Below are 17,275 nucleotides of genomic sequence, written 5' to 3' on the forward strand. Positions count from 1 at the left end.
CCTGAAAACCTCCCACCTGTACAATGTCTCTCTCTGCCAGTTTCCCTCTGGAGGAGATCCTGATGTCATCACCGTCCAGCTCCACCATAGCTAAAGAGGAGACGTGTCATTAACAAGAGACCGATTGGTCTCAGGGTTGAAGACAAAAAGACTATTTTACCAAATTAATTCTACAGCTGTTAGACTCGTGACGGTGCAAATAGAAATAATATGATTAGAACTTCTGCTCATTTGTCTCACCATCAAATTCAGCTTGACCCACGCCAACAATGATGATCGACATGGGAAGTCTGGCTGCCTGTTTAAAAAAAAAAGGCTTCATTTAGATCGACGGCTGAATGGAACACACTTGACACCAGAACTTTAGAGGTTCAATAGTCCAATCATTTCTTTTATGAGTTCAATCTTCGTTCTGCAGTTGCTTTTAATCTGAATTACAATTCCCCAATGAAACCAGAGACAGAAACGATAATAAAATAGGATGGAAATCAATGACACATGGAATGAGTACACAACCTTTTTATATCTGTTTTTTTATATGGCAGAATATTTTGGTTAGCATACAAACATGTCACAGGCTGCTTGTTTTTTAAAGATAACGTCCTGGTTTGAACCTTTGTTTCATTAGTAATGTCTCATAGTAGATTAAAAGAAAAGAAGCTTTAACAAAACAAACAAAACTGGACGTCATCCTCACCAAGAATAAAAACGTCATTATTTATTATTTATACTGGAGGGTGTCCAGGGTGTACTTTACCCTCACCCAATACAAATTAAATAAGTTTGGTTTTGTTGTTTTTTTTAAATTGTTGTTTAATTCAAAGTTCTCCATTAAAATAAAAATTAGAACATTTATTGCTATAAATCATGGTGTCATCTACAAACAAGTGAAACCTCAAATCAACACATTTTGATTCAGTCTATATGTGTAAGTCAGACAAACCGATGGGACCCAGGACTGATCCCTGAGGCACTCCAGGCTCCTGCCACTTGAATATGTACATAATGTTTTAACAGCAATGGATAAAAAATAACAGATAAGAAAACACGAGCAACCGTCAACTCAATAAATGCTGCATTAATAAAACCCAGTGCATCCTGTGGACTAATTCATAAATAATGTTTAGATGTTTAAAAGGTCCAAAACCTTGTTAAAGACCAGATCACGGTGCGCCCTGATTACACTATAATAAAGCTTTCATTACAGTGTTTTCCCTCTAGTTCGTGGTGTGGAGCTCAGTCCACGGAGTGATTTCAGCCCCTGCTCCTTAGGCAGAGAATGTGAAAATAGCTTTGGCATGAATGAATGATATGGTTGTGACAGAAGTGCATTTAGAGAGGTAGAAGTAGGTCAGCTTCCTGGAAAAACCTCCAGAGGGAGGAAGCCTGTCATGGATAAGAGTAAACAGACAGACCAGGAACTGACTCTCCACGTTCTCCTTGATTATTCTCCCCCCAGTTTTCCTTCTGTCCTGAATTATCTTTGCCTCCACTGCACTCATTCTTCATGACATTGTGCTCCCTACATCAAATAAAATGCGTAGACTTTCCCTCTGCTGCAACAACTCCCCTCAAAGGCACATACCTATGATTGCCAGATCAGATTCTGTATCCAGGGCTGAATTATTCAGGCTACACCATTTGTTACTTTTCCTGCACCATAAAGTCACTCGGGGGATTCTCACTTCATCATCAGTGTCTGAGCTCACACTCCCTGCTCTCACCGTCTGCATGTTCAGTCAATTTAACACACAAAAAACCAAGATTATCCAATGGAATATTTTTCCCCTTAAAAAAGTTTTTTTTTATTATTTATGGCTTTAATAGCTTCATTTTTACTTTTTTGTCAACAATATATTTGCCCTATTTGCACCAAATCAAATGTAGAGTTAATGAACTGTTATTATTACATATGTTATTATACTGTGAGGCCACGCCCCCGAGCTAATATTAGCTTGACACCCAGGTCCAGACCATTATATTTTACTGCATTGGGTTCAAGTTTAACATGTATCTCGATAATTATTACATGTATAATTTATAGGTGTGGTGATTCGTATTGTCTCTCTCTGAAAGTAAAGAAACTGTAGTACAGTGAGTAAAACACCCAAAAAAAAGCATTGAGACAAAGTTCTTCCAACACCTGAGTGTTCAACACGACTACAGGTGAAACAGGTCATTCAGACCTGGGATCAGAGGAGATCCAGACTGTGAGGTGAGGGTGCACCGGTGCAGAGCAGCAGGTTCGTTGTGAGCGGTGCAGAGCAGCAGACAAGATCTTAAAAGGAAGGTGTGGCTGTTCGAAAAGTTTGATTAACAGTCGCAAATTCCCTTTAAACCCAGTCTGCTGTGGGTCAGAGCCCAGTGAACCTGGAGGGCGAAGCAGCGTCACACCGAAGACGTTAGAAAAACAGAAGACCCGAAGGTGGAGAAAACAAAAACAAACGGACATTTATCTGACCAAATTGGCCGTCTGTGTTAGGACCCACGCCTCCAGTGAGGTGAAGCCGTCGACCTGACGCCAAATCTCAGTTAAACCCCGTGGACTTCACAGCAGTTTAATGAGAGAAGCAACATTTTTGGACGGAGGACCAAAGCAGAGGAGATGAAACAAGTGGAGCAGAAAACACCCAGTAAATCCTTGAATCTACTGCAGCTGGATTATAAAAGCCTGAGAGTGAGAGAACGGCCGGGAGCCGCTCCTCAGCTAAAAGCAGCTGCAGTGTTGACAGAGAGAAAATGAGAGGAGGAGAATGTCCTGCGGCTACTTTCAGAGATGGACTTACATTCACGATGGCCTCTTTGGTCTGAGCCATGTCTGAAATGACGCCATCAGTGATAATGAGCAGGACAAAATACTGAGAGCCATCCTCGACTGCTGCTGCATATCTGCAATGGAGGAATCAAAGCAAAGGGTGGATTACAGGGGTCGATGGTACGCCGTCTGAATATGTAGTTAAAGGTTTTTCAGAAAAACATTTACAGTACTGAAACATTATGTCGTTGTATTTTCACTCCCTGACCTCATTCTATTTGTTAAATAAATGTAGGATTGAATTAGGAAAATCCTGTTCCTTGTAAGGCAAATCTGGACCAAATCTGGACCGCAGGCAAAATTCAGGTTTCTCCAAAATCCAAATTAAAATGAATTATTTCAATTTTTTTATTTTTTATTTTCCCCGATCACATGTGAAGATGCACTCGATTTATATTCCTGAACTAGAACAATAATACAGTTGTTTAAAAAAAGTGTGTGAAACAATACACTGTCCCAAAGTTGGGGGTGGGATCCACAGGGGTGTTGGGAACTATAATTTACTGACTTGTAATGAATTGTAATTTCTTTTTGCGCAGGCATCAATTTATTTTTTAATAGTGATAAGAATACAGATAATCCATTTTATAAAGGCCTGTAGAGGAAACTTCAAACTTCAAACATACTGAATGGAACCAAACTACATGTATCCATGATTGTCAAACAACTCCTTAGTAGAACTTACTAGAACTTTAGAGGTTTTTTCTTGCATATGAAGTATATTCAAATCTACTTCCCTGGTCTGAAGGGTGACTGAGTAAGAAGAAAGTCTATTATGATGCAAATTATGAAACAAAAGAACCAAAAGTGTTCTTCCTCTTTGTCCACCATGTGACACAAAAGCCTAATTTCGGTTTTTCACATCTCGGAGGTTTAACCAGACACTGTTGTTAAACCCCATCAGAGACACCGCCGCCGCAGCGAGTGTGGCCTAGTTTCAATCGCCCACTGGTGGCGGCCCCATGAATAATTCATTTAACTGTTTATGCAAGTGCTGCAGTCTTATTCTTTCAGAACATTATTGATTGCCCTGCGCTCAATTGAACAGACTTGATGAGGTGGAAAGGCAAAAAACATGTCGGATGAGTGTGAGCACCGAGGGCAGGTCGGAGGTGAGACGGTGTTTCAATGTGAGGAGTTGACATTTAAAATCGAAGAGCAGGTCCAGTCAGTGACAGGAGGAAGACTGAAGACGGGTTTTAAAGGTGATCAAAGAAACATTGGAGGTAATTTGGCCGACTGCGGTGCAGACAACAGTAGCTCGGAGCTATTTGGCAAACTGAACTGAAGCAGCGAAAACACAGAAGTGCTATCTACACAGAGACGAACAAAGCACCACAAATTATTCATCATCACTCAACGTCAGCTTTGTCTGAGTCGCCACCTCTTGCCTTTCATATAAAATACTGCCTGCATTTAATAATTCATGACCTTTGACCTATTTTACCTGTTCTTTCTAACACAGAGCTTCTCAAGGTTTAAAGTTTTTTTTATATATTGTATCTGACTTTCTGCCCTTCAACAGATCTAGTGAATAATCACAGATTATTTGAATAATTATTTTTGAATAAAAAATATTTTTCTGTATGTCGCCCTGAGCAAAAAGAACTGAAAACAAAAACACGAAGCTGGACTGGGACATTAATCATTCATGCCCCTGGGTCATCAGTTCATGATCTGACTTCAATCTGACTTCCATTTATTATAATAAAATAAATACTAAAAAGTGTGACTCAAACTGTGGTGTTTAGTCATGTTTTTAAATTATTATGCACATTTACACTGTACATGTTGTACTTGTACTTGAGCTTATTCTGTAGTTAGTGCCCGAGGCAGAAATTCAACAAAAACCATCCCTGTGCACACGTGGAGCGATGATGAAACCACGTCTCTGAAAAAGTGAAGGGTTTCTGCAAAAGGTACTTCCTTATTCAAGGTTTAACCACAAAACACCAAGAAAGATGCTAAAAAAAAGTCAAATAATTTTGATTAAAAAATAATTTCTTGAAAAGCTCCAGATTACAAACCAAATCTACCAAAGGATGTGGTTTAAACAGGATTTCCTTTTTTTTCTACTTATTTTTCAAAATAACTACAAATGTCAAAATCCATTTTCTGTTGCTTTAGGTTCAGTTTTACCTGGCCACATGATTCACAACAGGGGCGAAGTTGGTGGGTCCATAGAGCTGAACCGTCTTAAGGCTTTGATGGTAAGCTTCTAGAATCCCCTCCATGCCGTTACAGTATGGGTTCTCCACGTTTCCATTCTGAGGGGAAACCACAGTCAACATTGACAATACGTGTAATAATAATAATAATAATAATAATAATAATAATAATAATAATACTGAAAACCTCCTTCACACTTTTCCTTTAACGAATGGATATGAAATGACTTTAAATCCTACTCAGAAGATTAGAGCAGCAGAGAATGAAGTTCGTGTGATAAGCTGTGATGAATCTCAATCTGCATATTCTAATGTAAATATATAGTAATGCAGGCAACAGACTTCTCATTAGGCTGCACTGTGTCGCAGCGGAATCATATTAGCTGGCTGAGGAAAGTCAAATTGATTTAAGAATCCTTCAGCCTCACCAAGACTAATTTGCACTATAAAAGCTGAAAAGAATCGGCTTTGAATAATGCATGTCGACGAGGTAACGCAGCATCCGATGTGTACAGCAAACAGCCATACTGCAGATGAAAACCTACACATCCATACTTGACATTTCAGAGAGAGGTTACTGTAAACACACACATTAGCCTTCCCACCACTGGGAGGTTTGTTTCAACAGGACTCCCACTTTTAAACACCACTGGGAGGTTTGTTTCAACAGGAAATATTCATTCTCTGTCACATCGAGTTCTTGACATTAAATTTATACATATAAGTCGGAATACACGTGATCATTTACTCACAAGGGGGAACTCGTGGGAGACTCTTCCATCTGGAGGAAGCTTAGCACCAAAACCCAACGCAGGGAACATCTTATCACTGTCGTAGTCCTGGATAATCTCTCCCACGGCCTTCAGGGCCATGGCGTAGGCATTCATTTGGTATGGGTTCATGTAGTGGAGGGAAGTAGACTGGGACGGATTTCCTTTCAAGACAAGAGGAATCAGAGTCAGTGATGCAGACCAGAGGGGTGAGTTCAGACTGACAGCCGAGGTGGGAGACACATGAGTGAACACAGACTGAAGTGGAGCTTCTGGATAGTTCTGTGCAGCTGGTAATGAGCAGTGTTGTGATAGTTACTGAACAGGAAAACAAGAGCAGTTCTGTGGGTGAGAAGTGAGTCATCAGTCTAATATTAATTCTCTGGTTACAGTCGGTCAAACATCAGATGGATGATGTGTTTGCTGTTTCTGTAAAAAATGGAATAAAACATGTTGAAAAAAAATGATATTTTTGTCTTATCCATAAGTGTCTATTTCAACATTTAACCGACATTTAGTCGGTTCCATAGTGTAGCGGTTGTAGAATTACCAAAATATGGGATCAATAAAGTTCAAATTATTATTATTATTATTATTATGTGGGTGTGTTATGATCTACCAAAATCTGTCTTAAATTCAGCTATTTTACTTCACATAATGGCTACAATAGCCCCCTCCAGTGGTTAAGTACCAGGGACATTAAAGAACCATATTGACTTGTGTGGTATTTCCATTTTAACGCAGGCGTCCCTCTGATGTTAGTGGTAAAAGTTTAAGAAGAGAGTGCCAGGAGAAACATTTTGCATTAAGATCAAGGAGAAAACTGCTGCTGAATGTGCATGACGTTCAAGCATCAGTTTGTATTGTACTGGAAACAGTCCTGCTGTAAAACAGCGGTCAATAAACAGGAAGAGACTTTCCAGGTCACTGTGTCCAGTAAATAATAGTTTGAGTTTATTTCCTCAGGGCAGGTCGTCCAAACCTTTTAGGAAATGGAGTTTAGTCTGAAGCAGAAGTAAATGTTAATAAAAGCCCACGCTCTCATTTATTCTGATGCACCTTTGTACATGGAAGTATGACATTAATTACCTGAATATATTTTGTTGTGGTGCCCTCAACTGCTAATGTTTGCTTATTTTAACCATGTTCATCTTTGTCTAAACATGATTAAACGTGTGCAGGAGGCATTTACGGCCGCATCGATTTAAACGGAAGAATATTACAACAGAGAAACATCCTTCATCTGTGCTGCAGTCATACATCAGACCGTGACACGTGGAGGCAGAGCAGAGCAGGGCGAGGGCTGAGGAATAACTCACCGTTTGATGCAGTAAAATCAATGGCCACTGTGAAGTGAATCTGCGTCCTGAAACAGATTGACAGGAGAAAGGAGGAAGTTAACGAAGAATCATGCAGGAATCCTCAGAGCTGCACTTCAGTCATGTTCCTGGAGTCTACTCTGCTCCTGGCTGTGCCTCTCAGTCAGAGACAAGGTGTGACCAAACTGAAACAATGGTGCAGTGCTAGTCACTGACCTACTTTCTACTTTCACAATGGTCCAACAAACGTTTCTTGGCTTAATTTATAGGGACAGAAGTGTGAGAAGCCAGACGTTCAGTCACAGCAACACATGGATTCTATGATGGAGCAGGAACAGGAAATTGGCAATTTTGAAACATTAAAAAAAAAACCCAATCATTTCTGCTCCAGACACACTGTTTATTCTACCCACAAAGACTGAAGAGTGATTACACAACCAAGAGCATTGTACATTAGATTATAGTCAGGCAGACCACAGCTGCTCTGATGCTCCTCGTCCTCGTGATAATTACTCTGTTCAATACGACAATCAAGGCTTTCTGTTCAGTGCAACTTTGTGGTAGAAAATATGAAAAAAAAGGGCAGAGAAAATGATGGTTTTTTTCAATGACCTTGAAATCACAGCCTAAACCATGAAAAGAAACCAAACCTGGCCAAATGAGTCTGTGCTGGATTCACTTGTTTTCGTTATCAGACGGACATGCAGAGTAAAGAGAAGGCGAGCGAGATCAAAGATTGTGCTCTTTCATTGTGATTAGCTCTGATTGCCTGCTCCGATTCTGCCCCGAATTCGGAAATTACCATGAGCACAGTACTAGAGATAATGGTGGCCCGGCGAGGAGACTGTGACCCCGGCTCATTAATCAGCGTTGAGCCGGACTGTGCCAGCTGACGGAGGGGAACTGCTACAGCGGAGCGCTGCTTCAGTTGGGAACTGGGGACTTTTGAATATTTGGCAACAGAGAATCACAGAGGTGAGTTTGTGCTGAGGCCCAGAGCTGGACTGTAGACGAGACCACAAGGGAGCTGTCAATCAAACGGCTAATTAGACAGCTACTGTCTGAGAATGAATGTCGGCTTCAGACAGTAACTGTTTAACTGGAGTCAGCTCGGCTAACCACCGCATCGATTCCTCAGTCCAAGAATTTAGAGGAACAAGAACCGCAGCACTGTGCAGAACTAGATGTATATTATATAGACAGTGGCCAGGCTATTGATCAGATTAAAAACAAATTACACGGATAGATCAATTACATTGGAAAATCAATGCAATTTAATTATTTTCAAACAACAGTATTTTAGCAGAAGCTTTTTATGGCCACACAATAGAACATTATGATTATTTTTAAACCCTGGGCATCTTCCTGCTCCAACTCCAGCTCACTTCCCTTTCTTTTAGACTTTTTCCAAATGACATGTCATAGCAGATCTCACTACTGTCCTCTAAACCTTTTTTTTTCATTCTAGCTGTTATCCTTTCATCAAACTTACTAATCTGTAGCACATGAGATGGAGCTACAGATAAATCTGATCCCCTCTCAAAAGTTATTAAACGTTCAATTTTTTATACGGCCATGATGTCACTTTCTATCAGCTCTGAGGCAAACGTTCCAACAAACTGTGATAAATACTAAAACTGTATGTTGCTGTTCAACATTTCTTCACTTACATACTTGTCTCTTTGGGAATTCTACTGCCTGTTTTATTTAAGCTGTGACAAAAAAAATCAATCTGACTAGATGTTGACTGATGCTGCAGCAGTGCTGGGTCTGCAGGTCGTCCTACAAGGGCGGCTGAAGACCAGATTCTATAAATATGATTTTTTTTTTTTTTTAAACAATCAATTTACGGTCCTTGAGAGCGGCTAGTTTTTCAGTTGACCCTCACTTGTTTTACTCTCTCTGTACTGATGCACTTATCTCTTGGTTTAATTAATGGAGTGTCATCCTTTTTCCTGTATTTGATCGTGACTTCGTAAATCTGACACCTGCCTCTTAGCGTCCTCTCACAACCTGACTCAGTTCAAATCCTCCAGCAGAGCAGATCCAGTAATTCTCTGGCTGAGCTTTAGTTTTGTCTCTGGTATCTCGCTCAGCTTTCAATCTTCTCTCGGCTAAAATGAAAGCTTCTCCAATTGTCCAGGCGTCACCTTGAATTATAGCCGTAGCTCAAATTAGACACAGATGTATCTGCTTCATATTGACTTTTTCCCTCCAGTCGCACAAACACCATATGTCAAGAATCTTTATGATGTGAATTCCCCGCAGAACAGCAAATCTGGGTTAGGTGCCATATTGTACATGCTGTAAAATGCGGGGAGGAGAAGACAGCTGCACAACAGTATGTGCTTAAATCTGACACTACAGCGTGTAGCAGGGGACAAATGGGACAAATGGGACAAATGGGAGTGCTGTTCTTATTATTTACACACAAAAAAACAACAACTTCAGGAAAGAAGCCGCCCATAAAATTGTTGCCAAAAAAACCCTCAAACCTACAATTTGGAAACTTATTCATGAGACCAAAAGGAAATGTGTTTACAGACCAACTGACCTTGTCCAACTCTATCACGATCCGTCAATTAATTGTGATTAATCAACAAAAATCATTAACATTCATAAATGTGATAAAAATCATCGACAAAAGATCAGGTTTTCATTGTCTTTCAGTTTATGTTGATAAGCTGACGGTCCTCGGCCCATGTGACTTTATCCCTTATGGTAACATGGAAATTCTTACAGCAAAACTGCCTCAAAGATGTGTTTTTTTTTACATTCAAAGGTATTGGAGGTTATAAATCGTCACCCGGACCTACAGAGAATGGTTCTACTGCGGAACAAAATGAGACGTCCATCAAACAGCGAACCACAATGTGAAACTGAGTGAAGACCGGACATTGCAAATATTACGCTGTCTTTCTGTTCAGATATTATTGCAGTGAGACATTTTGAAGCCGTGTGGAAAATTCCGGATCTTTCTCTACAAATATTTAACCGCCTGTTGCATCGTTATCTCACTTTGGTGCGAGACGCAATTTTTTTGGAATGAAACTATTAAACCGTAATAAGATCTCGACAGCACGGTGCTTCACACTGACGACTGGACAGCTTATCTCACCACTGATTCAATTAAAATGGAGACGATTCCAAATTGATGTTGAGAATATAAATGTTATTTTAACTCACCCAGAACACAGAACAATTTGAGGAGCTTTGGAATTCAAAAAAACACCAGTGACAGAAAGAAACAGTTCTAATAGGGGGAAATCAGCAGAGCTTTGATGGAACTTTAGAAACAGTAAAGTTATTCATAATGAGAATAAAAATGAAGTCAAACAGCGGAAGGTCATGAATTCATTTGGGTAAAGAGCAGAATGGTTTGTTGAATCTCATATGTCTGCAGCACATTTCTATCATCTGTGAATGAACGTCGTTCCAACACTGCATCTGTTTCACCACACAATGAGCTGTGGCAACAGGAGAGACATTTTGGCAGGAAACCGCGGCACTTCTAAACAAATGATAAACACATCGAGGTATTTTGTCTGCAGCTGTCGTGTTTTCGATGCTATCTGTTAGAGAATTAAATGCACAGGGACTTCCGTGGTTTTGGAATTTCCCCAAGAAAACATTAGGCAGACAGTGATAACAGCAGGGACTGTTGTAACTGCCGCAGTGAGTGTTGAATGATGATTGGAAGCTTGAGCTTCAGGAAATATCGCAACATAATGATGGAGTGACCCTTTCAAAAATGACAGTGATGACAACAGAAAGCCTTTGTTGTCAGTCTGTCATTGATGTGCAGACGTACAAGGTAACGATGTATGAATAAAAACAAGGCTGCTCTATCCTGACGATCAGCTCCAGTGGAACATGTCCATCACTGCTGATTTATATCAAACAAATCTGTCATTCTGTGTCACAGCAGTTATTTCCCATTTCCTTGATTGTTACTGCACCGACATTACATAAAAAAATGTCAAGTACATTATTTGGCAAGATTTATGAAGAAATATATTCACACTAACGGTCAGTACTGAGTCTTAATGTTTTTTGACTGTGAGACGTGAACCACGGTCCCTGGAGTGAACCACGGTCCCTGAAGACCACACAACTTCCATACAGAAAGACCTGAACTGGTGATTTAATTTGCATGAAGCAAAAGCATCAATCACCTTTGCCACTGTGTGGCGCTATTCTTTATGATTCGGCTAATGTATGTTCCTATATGGCGTGTCAATTCCAGCCGACTAGGTCAAAATACTAAAACTTAGACATTAACTCCCACAACAGTTGAAGTAGATTTTTTTTTTATTATTGACTAAAATCAAACCTCACTGTAATTGTTTTCTCTGAAACCTGCAGGTCAAACTGAGAGCAGCTCCACAGGTCGTCTAGAACTGAATCAAAACATTTCTAACGAGGATCCATTTTTTTAATCAAATGAAAATAAATCTGAATAAAACCCAATCATGAAATACCCTGGTTACTTCTCATTAAACAGGTACATGTATTTAACCAACAGACTGACAATTATAAAGCAGTAGACCCAGAGTTAGAGCAGTGAAATGTTGTTCTTGTTATTCTCTTCACTGCTGTCAGATTTTGATGACATACTTCCACCACTTCTCCCATAAAAACATCAGGGAAACGAGGAAAACAGGAAGCTCAGTCTCCGTGGCGTTTCAAAGAACCTTCAAAAAAGATCACAACACAATACTGACGTGACCTGTTTGGTGATTTTTACATTAACTGGAATGATTGTGATGATGAGTGTTTCTGTCACCAGTCAAACACATCCGTTCAGGACAGAAACCAGAAGAAAGAAAGCCCTTCTAACATCTCTGATTATCTTGGACAGAGAATGAAAGGACTCTTCTTTCGTGCTTGGTTCCAACAGTTAATGGACGCTCTAACGTCTGGTATCATCGCCTCAACACTCGCAGTTGAAGATTACTGCTTCTATTATAGATAAATAAGCCGTAGTGTTAACCTTGAAACTGATTAATGTTTCAGCTCCTCCGTCCTGCTGTGGCGTTTAAATACAGAGAATAAATAACAAAGGAACGTCCTTCAGCAACACGTGCACATTAACTTCACATTTCACAGAAGATGGATTTGACTTGTTTATTCATGATCAGATTCGTGGAAACACCTGACTGTTATGTCTCTGTAGGAAACAAGTGTCTGAAGTGTTTAAAGTTAAGTTAAGAGTGTTAAAATAAAGTGAAAAAACTGGTGTCTTTTTACTTTTAACCGTGAACGCGAAATAACACGAAACATAAAGCTATAGCATCAGTCTTATTATGATATAATTTTTTTTTAAAGTTAGTCTTGGTGATGGCACTAAATTGACCCCAAAGGAAGTTAGTTATAGTTATAGTTAAATTAATAATTTGTAGGTGCCAAACCCGGCATCCATGGTACTACACCCTGAGCAACATTTGTAGGTGCCAAACCCTGCTGGGCATCCATGGTACTACACCCTGAGCAAGCCTCTGACTTATGTTTTTTTGTTTTTTTTTTTCATGCATTTTGTTTACACTTTTTTTGTATGACAAGCATTTTTGGAACTCATTATGCATTTTTGTTTACACTTTTTCTGTATGACAAGCATTTTTGGAACTCATTATGACACTATGTAGGATTTTTTTTTTTATTAATAAACATTTTCATTGACAATAATATATTTCTGGTTTGGGGTGTGCAGTATTTCTGGTGTGCATTTCTTTCAGAATATAATTCTGTTACTTAGGGAGTAAAAATGAGCTGAAACGTTAGTTAATAATTTAGTCAAAATGATCTCTGAAGGTAGAATGTTGTTAATCTTATTTTAGCTCTTTTATTACGGTGGAATATTCTAGACATTTATTTCACCATTTCCTGAGAATGCCTTCTGTCACTTGATGCTGCGAAGTTTCTATTCCTCTAAAAAATGCAGAAATATGCCATCTTAAATTTAATGTGAGAAATACTGGTGGGTGTGACGAGCACACACTGCAGCATCAGCAAACCCCAGCTTTATTCAAGGTTAGCCATAACTTAGATGTCTGTTCTTGTGATCTGACATTTACTGTCAGAAACCACTAACATCATATCCAGTATGTACTGTATGTAAATGGGATTCCTTGCTGTAGCGGTGCAGACTGCACACTGTACATTATATTCCTTCTGTCCAATCTGGGACACAGCAGAACAAATTCAAACTCAAATCCAGGGCAGACACTGATCGAGCAGAACAAAACTCAAATCCAGGGCAGACACTGATCCGCTGAGAGATACCCACACAAACGACAGGTTTCCCTGCCTTAATTAAGCTTCAGGATCTTTTCCATATCTCATCAGAATAATCCATATTGATTGCTTTGCACTTAACCCACTTGTGGAAAATCCCAGTTCTCTCAGTAAGTGCAGACAGTAACACAGGGTAGAAGCAAAATTGAGCTTACGTTACTCTGAGCAACAGGAAAGATCGGAAAACAATGAATCACAGGGGTCACAGTAATGCATTTAAATCTACTGTAATAAATTACACAGTGGCCCATGCACATACATTAGTCACAGTGACGGAGTCTGCAGAGTCTCAAACACATGCTAATGTTGTTTTGTGCTGCAGCAAACTTCAATAAAGCCGTTAGCTCGCGCAAATTACTGCTATTTTTTTTTTACAAGGCAAATGTAAACAGTGGGAAAGTAGCACAAACTGAAAATTAGTTCAAAACTCTGAGTTCATCACGTAAGCCGAGCGTTCCCTACGCACTACAACACATACAAATGGACTCTAACAATCAGGTCAGTCATTACTGGAGTTTCCTCAGCCTGACAACTAAAACCTTCCATATTTACCTGAAGACTCCTGGATATACTGTACAGGATACAATCTACAGAAATTCAAACAGAGCCTAGATGCTAAGCTAAATGTTGCATTGCTAACAAAACGCCACATCTTGTGCTGGATTTCTGCCACATAGGGGCCAATGATATGCCATGACATGTTCCAGAATCAGCATCAGCTGAAAGGTAGCTAAAAATCATTACGGATTCAAAAGTTCAAGGTACAAATAATTAAATTAGTCAAATATATAAACAATTTCCAAAAATGGTATTTACATGATTTAAGAAAATAATAGTTAAATAGCAATAGCAAAATAAAAGGTGCTCCAATACTTGTGAACAAGTCAAAATTGGAAAGATTTAGCAAAATAGCTGGATATGAATATCAAAAATACGCCTAAGGTGAAAGTACCAAAAGTAATGTCAATGCTGGCTAAAAACAAATAAAATAGGAATACCAGAACTTAAGCCTAAAACCCTAACAAAATATTATCATATGACAAAAAAAAAGTAGGTCAAAATACAGTAGGCTACACAATAGCATCATTAGCATAGAACAAAAAAGACCAATATTTCTTACAATATTTGTTAAATTAGTCTACAAATAAACATAAGACAAGTAAACATAAGAATAAAACTCTGATTTCCCATAAACACAAGTAAAGGAGGCAGCAGTTGTCCTTCTCTGATACAAGTTATGGAAATAATTTAGGTTAATCAGTAAACATAAGAATAAAACTCTGATTTTTCTTTACTTCACCTAAAATAGGATCAACAAACCAGACCAAACCTGACTGAACTTTGTTTTTGTCTGACAGTTCAGGAAGCAACTGTTTTTGTCAAATTCACAATAAAGTGACGGCAGGGATTTTGATGTGTGACACGACAAAGACGTGTGAAACCTTGTCAATCAAACATCTGAGCCGGTGGTAACAGCAGCACAGCCGGTGACTGAGGCTGATCCAAACTGTAGCTCGCGGCTAAAATCTGTTCCTGGATTGTTTTTGGTTTTATTTGTAGTGTTGTTTGCCTTGGTTGTAACAGTACACGTCAGTTCCCACTGGGTTTGTCAGGAGAAGATAAATGTTAGTGTGGGGTTTAGTGGGTGGTCGCTCACCAGCTGTTTTTGTTTCTCAGTGAGATGAAGACGACCGTCACCACTGCGTGACAGTGCAACACTGCATTTATGTCACATGTGATTGATGCTGCTGTTCTGTTATTAACTTGTCTGGTTTACAGTAGCTGGCGTCAAAAATGTCCTCACATCCCTTTTATGCTTGGATGGTTTAAATGCAGAGGACAAGTGTAGTTGTGGCCATAAATGCTAATGAGAGTCATTATTTCCCACTGCTTTGTCTTACAGTGGCTGGTTAGGCAGAAAACCAGAGTACCTGAAGAAAACTGAGGGAATAGAAAAAAACTCTGGACACAAATACCACCTGGGCTCACACTCATGATCTTCTGTAAGGCACTAACCAACCACGTGACCACACTGAACCTTCCACTAAACATGAATCCACAGAGGCACTGAAAGGATGTAGTTTGAAAGTATTCTGAAGAACACAGTGTGGGGCGGGGGCCAGGCGGCACCACTTCCTTGCTCTCTTTGACCAAACATTCTGAGGCAGCGACTGACACAAGTAAAGAATCACGAAAGAACATGCGGACAAAGTGCCGACTCACCCTCCCTTGATGTAATCCAGGAACGTGTGCTCCGACTCCACATTAAATGACAACAGGGACACCTGGAGGGGACACGACAAACAGACGGTGTCACGCTCAGTGATTAAGAAAACCACGATCTCCACATCTGTAAACACTGACCTGCGAGCCAGCCATCCACACCCCAATGACTTAGCCACACACAGTGAGTTAGCACTTTAGCCTGAGTGACTGAGTGCACTGATGGATGATCAGTGTGATGGATGACCGGCCTCACGTTTTAATTACTGTCATCACGTCCTGCCGCCAAACACTAGGGCGGTGACAAAGCTGCAGTTAATTTGTTAAAGTCAAACACTGCTCTTCAGTCTTGCAGACAAATGAAAATGTTTCTCCATCCGTTTCACTTCACTCTGTGAATGGTAAAGCTCCCTCAATGGGAGGAAAACAGAACTAAACCTGGTTAAAACTTCCTGATGAATAACAATGCAAAAGGAAAAGGTACTGTTCGGGGGAGTGATGGGGGAGGGGCACTCCTCCAAACAATCCTCACCGTTCCAGAGTTGATATATCTCTTCTTCTTTATTTTCTTCTTGGGGTTCATCACCTGGTGGGAGGCAGAGAATGGAGAGATAATGAGAGAGAGAGAGAGAGAGGTAAGAATAATGCAAAATACAGCAGAATTCTTATATCCACCCTTGGGCGGGTAATAAAACCATCTTTGTCCTCCTACTCCGTGTCTGTATGGGTAATGGAGCATATGGGCCCAATCCAATAAGTTCAGTGGGTGAGAGAGAGATAGCATTGATCACGCCCGGCGGCAACGGTGCGATTCTATAAGCACCGTCACCGTGCAGTGGCGTCCAGACACGTTACCTGGCTTCAGAACAGTGGAGCTCATGTTCCATGTCTCTGCCCACGCTGTTTATCTGTGTGTACACGGAGTGAAAACCCTGGATATCGCCTACTGTGATGTATGTAGCTGCTACAGAAGAATACATCTGTGTGACTGTGACAGGAAGTGGATTCATTATTATCACAGATGATGATGATTGGACAGCATGTTATCAGCAACAACAAATCTTTGCCACTATAATTTATAATATAATATTTAATATGTAATATAATATTTAGCACAAGGCTAGAGAACGTGTTACAGTACAAGATCAAAGGTCAAAGGTGACCCAGTAAGACAACGTTGACTGACCCGTCCCTGTCTCCACACTCTGAAATTCAATACTGAAAATGAATAACTGCTTCGACACGACCACATTCAAAAAGCTGCAATTACATTTAAATAATAGATTTTTTTTTTTTTTTAGGAACTGTACCAACACCACTGAAATTAAGTTTGCATTTCTCATTATTTGGCATAAATGTAATAATATATTTATCCATGTACATTACATAATCTGTTTTTAGATTCTTTGAAAATGAGTGTTTGTCTTTATGTGAAGAAATCAATAACTTTCTGTAATTGGAAAAACAAAACATCAATGTAATTAAAAAGGGCATTACATTTTTTAAATGAGTTATTTGTTTTCAACTTTTGCCCACTGAATTCCATTGTTGCCAGTGGAAACAAAGGCGACGCACAGACAGCTTCACGCTGACAAACCACGTTCTAAATGAATCTGGCAAGAAGAATTCCTTTTCACGGATATTAACTCTCAAGCTGTTGCTCTCATTTGTAAGCAATTTGTCGCC

The 17,275-nt window shown here is 39.7% G+C and overlaps 1 protein-coding gene across 1 annotated transcript in view; it reads right to left on the bottom strand.

The window, feature by feature from the left end:
• The window catches only part of cpne5a (copine Va), a 67,398-nt gene that overhangs the window by 4,420 nt on the left and 45,703 nt on the right, over positions 1 to 17,275 (bottom strand). The window contains exons 12-19 of the mRNA XM_008318171.3: positions 16,122 to 16,175; positions 15,590 to 15,651; positions 7,073 to 7,119; positions 5,736 to 5,917; positions 4,955 to 5,082; positions 2,787 to 2,889; positions 241 to 298; positions 17 to 90 (exon numbers count right to left, since the gene is read on the bottom strand). Coding sequence (XP_008316393.1) covers positions 17 to 90; positions 241 to 298; positions 2,787 to 2,889; positions 4,955 to 5,082; positions 5,736 to 5,917; positions 7,073 to 7,119; positions 15,590 to 15,651; positions 16,122 to 16,175 — 708 coding nt within the window. The remainder of the gene's footprint in view (positions 1 to 16; positions 91 to 240; positions 299 to 2,786; positions 2,890 to 4,954; positions 5,083 to 5,735; positions 5,918 to 7,072; positions 7,120 to 15,589; positions 15,652 to 16,121; positions 16,176 to 17,275) is intronic.

The sequence above is a fragment of the Cynoglossus semilaevis genome, chromosome 10, assembly GCF_000523025.1.
Source record: "Cynoglossus semilaevis isolate Cse_v1.0 chromosome 10, Cse_v1.0, whole genome shotgun sequence".
NCBI classification, from domain to species: Eukaryota; Metazoa; Chordata; class Actinopteri; order Pleuronectiformes; family Cynoglossidae; genus Cynoglossus; species Cynoglossus semilaevis.